This window comes from Alligator sinensis, unplaced genomic scaffold (genome assembly GCF_000455745.1).
Source record: "Alligator sinensis unplaced genomic scaffold, ASM45574v1 scaffold1575_1, whole genome shotgun sequence".
NCBI classification, from domain to species: Eukaryota; Metazoa; Chordata; order Crocodylia; family Alligatoridae; genus Alligator; species Alligator sinensis.
This window is the reverse complement of record NW_005843253.1, coordinates 46589-47692: the sequence shown is the minus strand read 5'-3', so window position 1 is coordinate 47692 and position 1104 is coordinate 46589. Positions and strand designations below refer to the sequence as shown.

Here is a 1104-nt window from a genome sequence, read left to right as displayed (position 1 = left end):
CAGCGGGTCCAGCAGCGCCAGGAGGCGCGAGGGTGAGGGTGCCGCCTGCACCAGCGTCACGGGGTAGGCGGCCAGCACCGCATCTGGCGCCCGCACACCTGCTGCTGCCGCGCGCAGCGCCACCGCCAGACACAAGTTGCCGCCCGCGCTGCCCCCCGCCAGGCACACACGCTGCCCTGTCCAGCCTGCACCGCCAGGGCAGGGTTCAGCGGGTGGGGCAAAGGTTGGGGGGGTGACCCCGGTACCCTCACGTTCCCCGCCTGACCTGTCTTAACTCCACCCCCCTCCCACCAGGGGCATTGCTTGACCCCATCCCCCTGTTCTCCTTCCCTCCCCAGCAGAGGGTGCTGCCTCCCCATGGGCTGATTTGCCCCACTTCAAAGGGCACTACTCGACCCCACCCCACAGCTCTTGCCCCCCAGAGCCTGTTCTGCCCCCCTACCAGGGGTTGCTGTCCCCCCGGGGTGTCCTGTCCCCCCAGAGACTTGCCCCTGAACCCCACCAGGACCCCTCCTAAGCCCATCAGGGGGCACCGCTTGATCCCACCACACTGCTCTCCTGCCCCCGCAAGTGCCCTGGGGGTTGCCCTGCCCCCCTCTGCAGGGGGCGCTCCCACACACTGACCGAGCAGGGCGGCATGGCGCAGCGCCCAGCAGTAGGCATAGAAGCACTCTTCCAGCGCGCGGGGGAACGGTGCCTCAGGTGCTAGCGCGTAGTCCACAGACAGCACGGGAGCACCAAGTGCATGGGCCCAGCTGCGCAGGTAGGGCTCGTGCGAGCGTGATGTCTGTGCCACGAACCCGCCGCCGTGGAAGTGCAGCAGCAGTGCGGGCGAGCGTGGGGCCGGGCGCCCACGGCGCCACCGCTCCAGCCCCAGCCCCAGCCCCAGGCCCAGCCCTGCTGCCCCCTCTGGCCCCACCAGTGCCAGCAATGCCTTACTGTCCTGCAAAGGGCGGGGTGTGAGTTGGGGTCCCCGCACCCGAAGGAACCCAGGTATCCTGCCCCTGCCCTAGCCCCAGCCCACTCCAGGGAACCCAGGTGTCCTGTGCCAGCCCCTTCCAACCCCCCTCACCCCCAAGGAAGCCAGGTGCCCCCCTGGCCCCA

The 1104-nt window shown here is 70.2% G+C and overlaps 1 protein-coding gene across 1 annotated transcript in view; it reads right to left on the bottom strand.

Moving 5' to 3' along the window:
- The window catches only part of LIPE (lipase E, hormone sensitive type), a 5234-nt gene that overhangs the window by 2299 nt on the left and 1831 nt on the right, over positions 1–1104 (bottom strand). Inside the window, 2 exon segments of the mRNA XM_025194581.1 lie at positions 5–185; positions 625–1045. Of these exon segments, the coding sequence (XP_025050366.1) occupies positions 5–185; positions 625–1045 (602 nt within the window).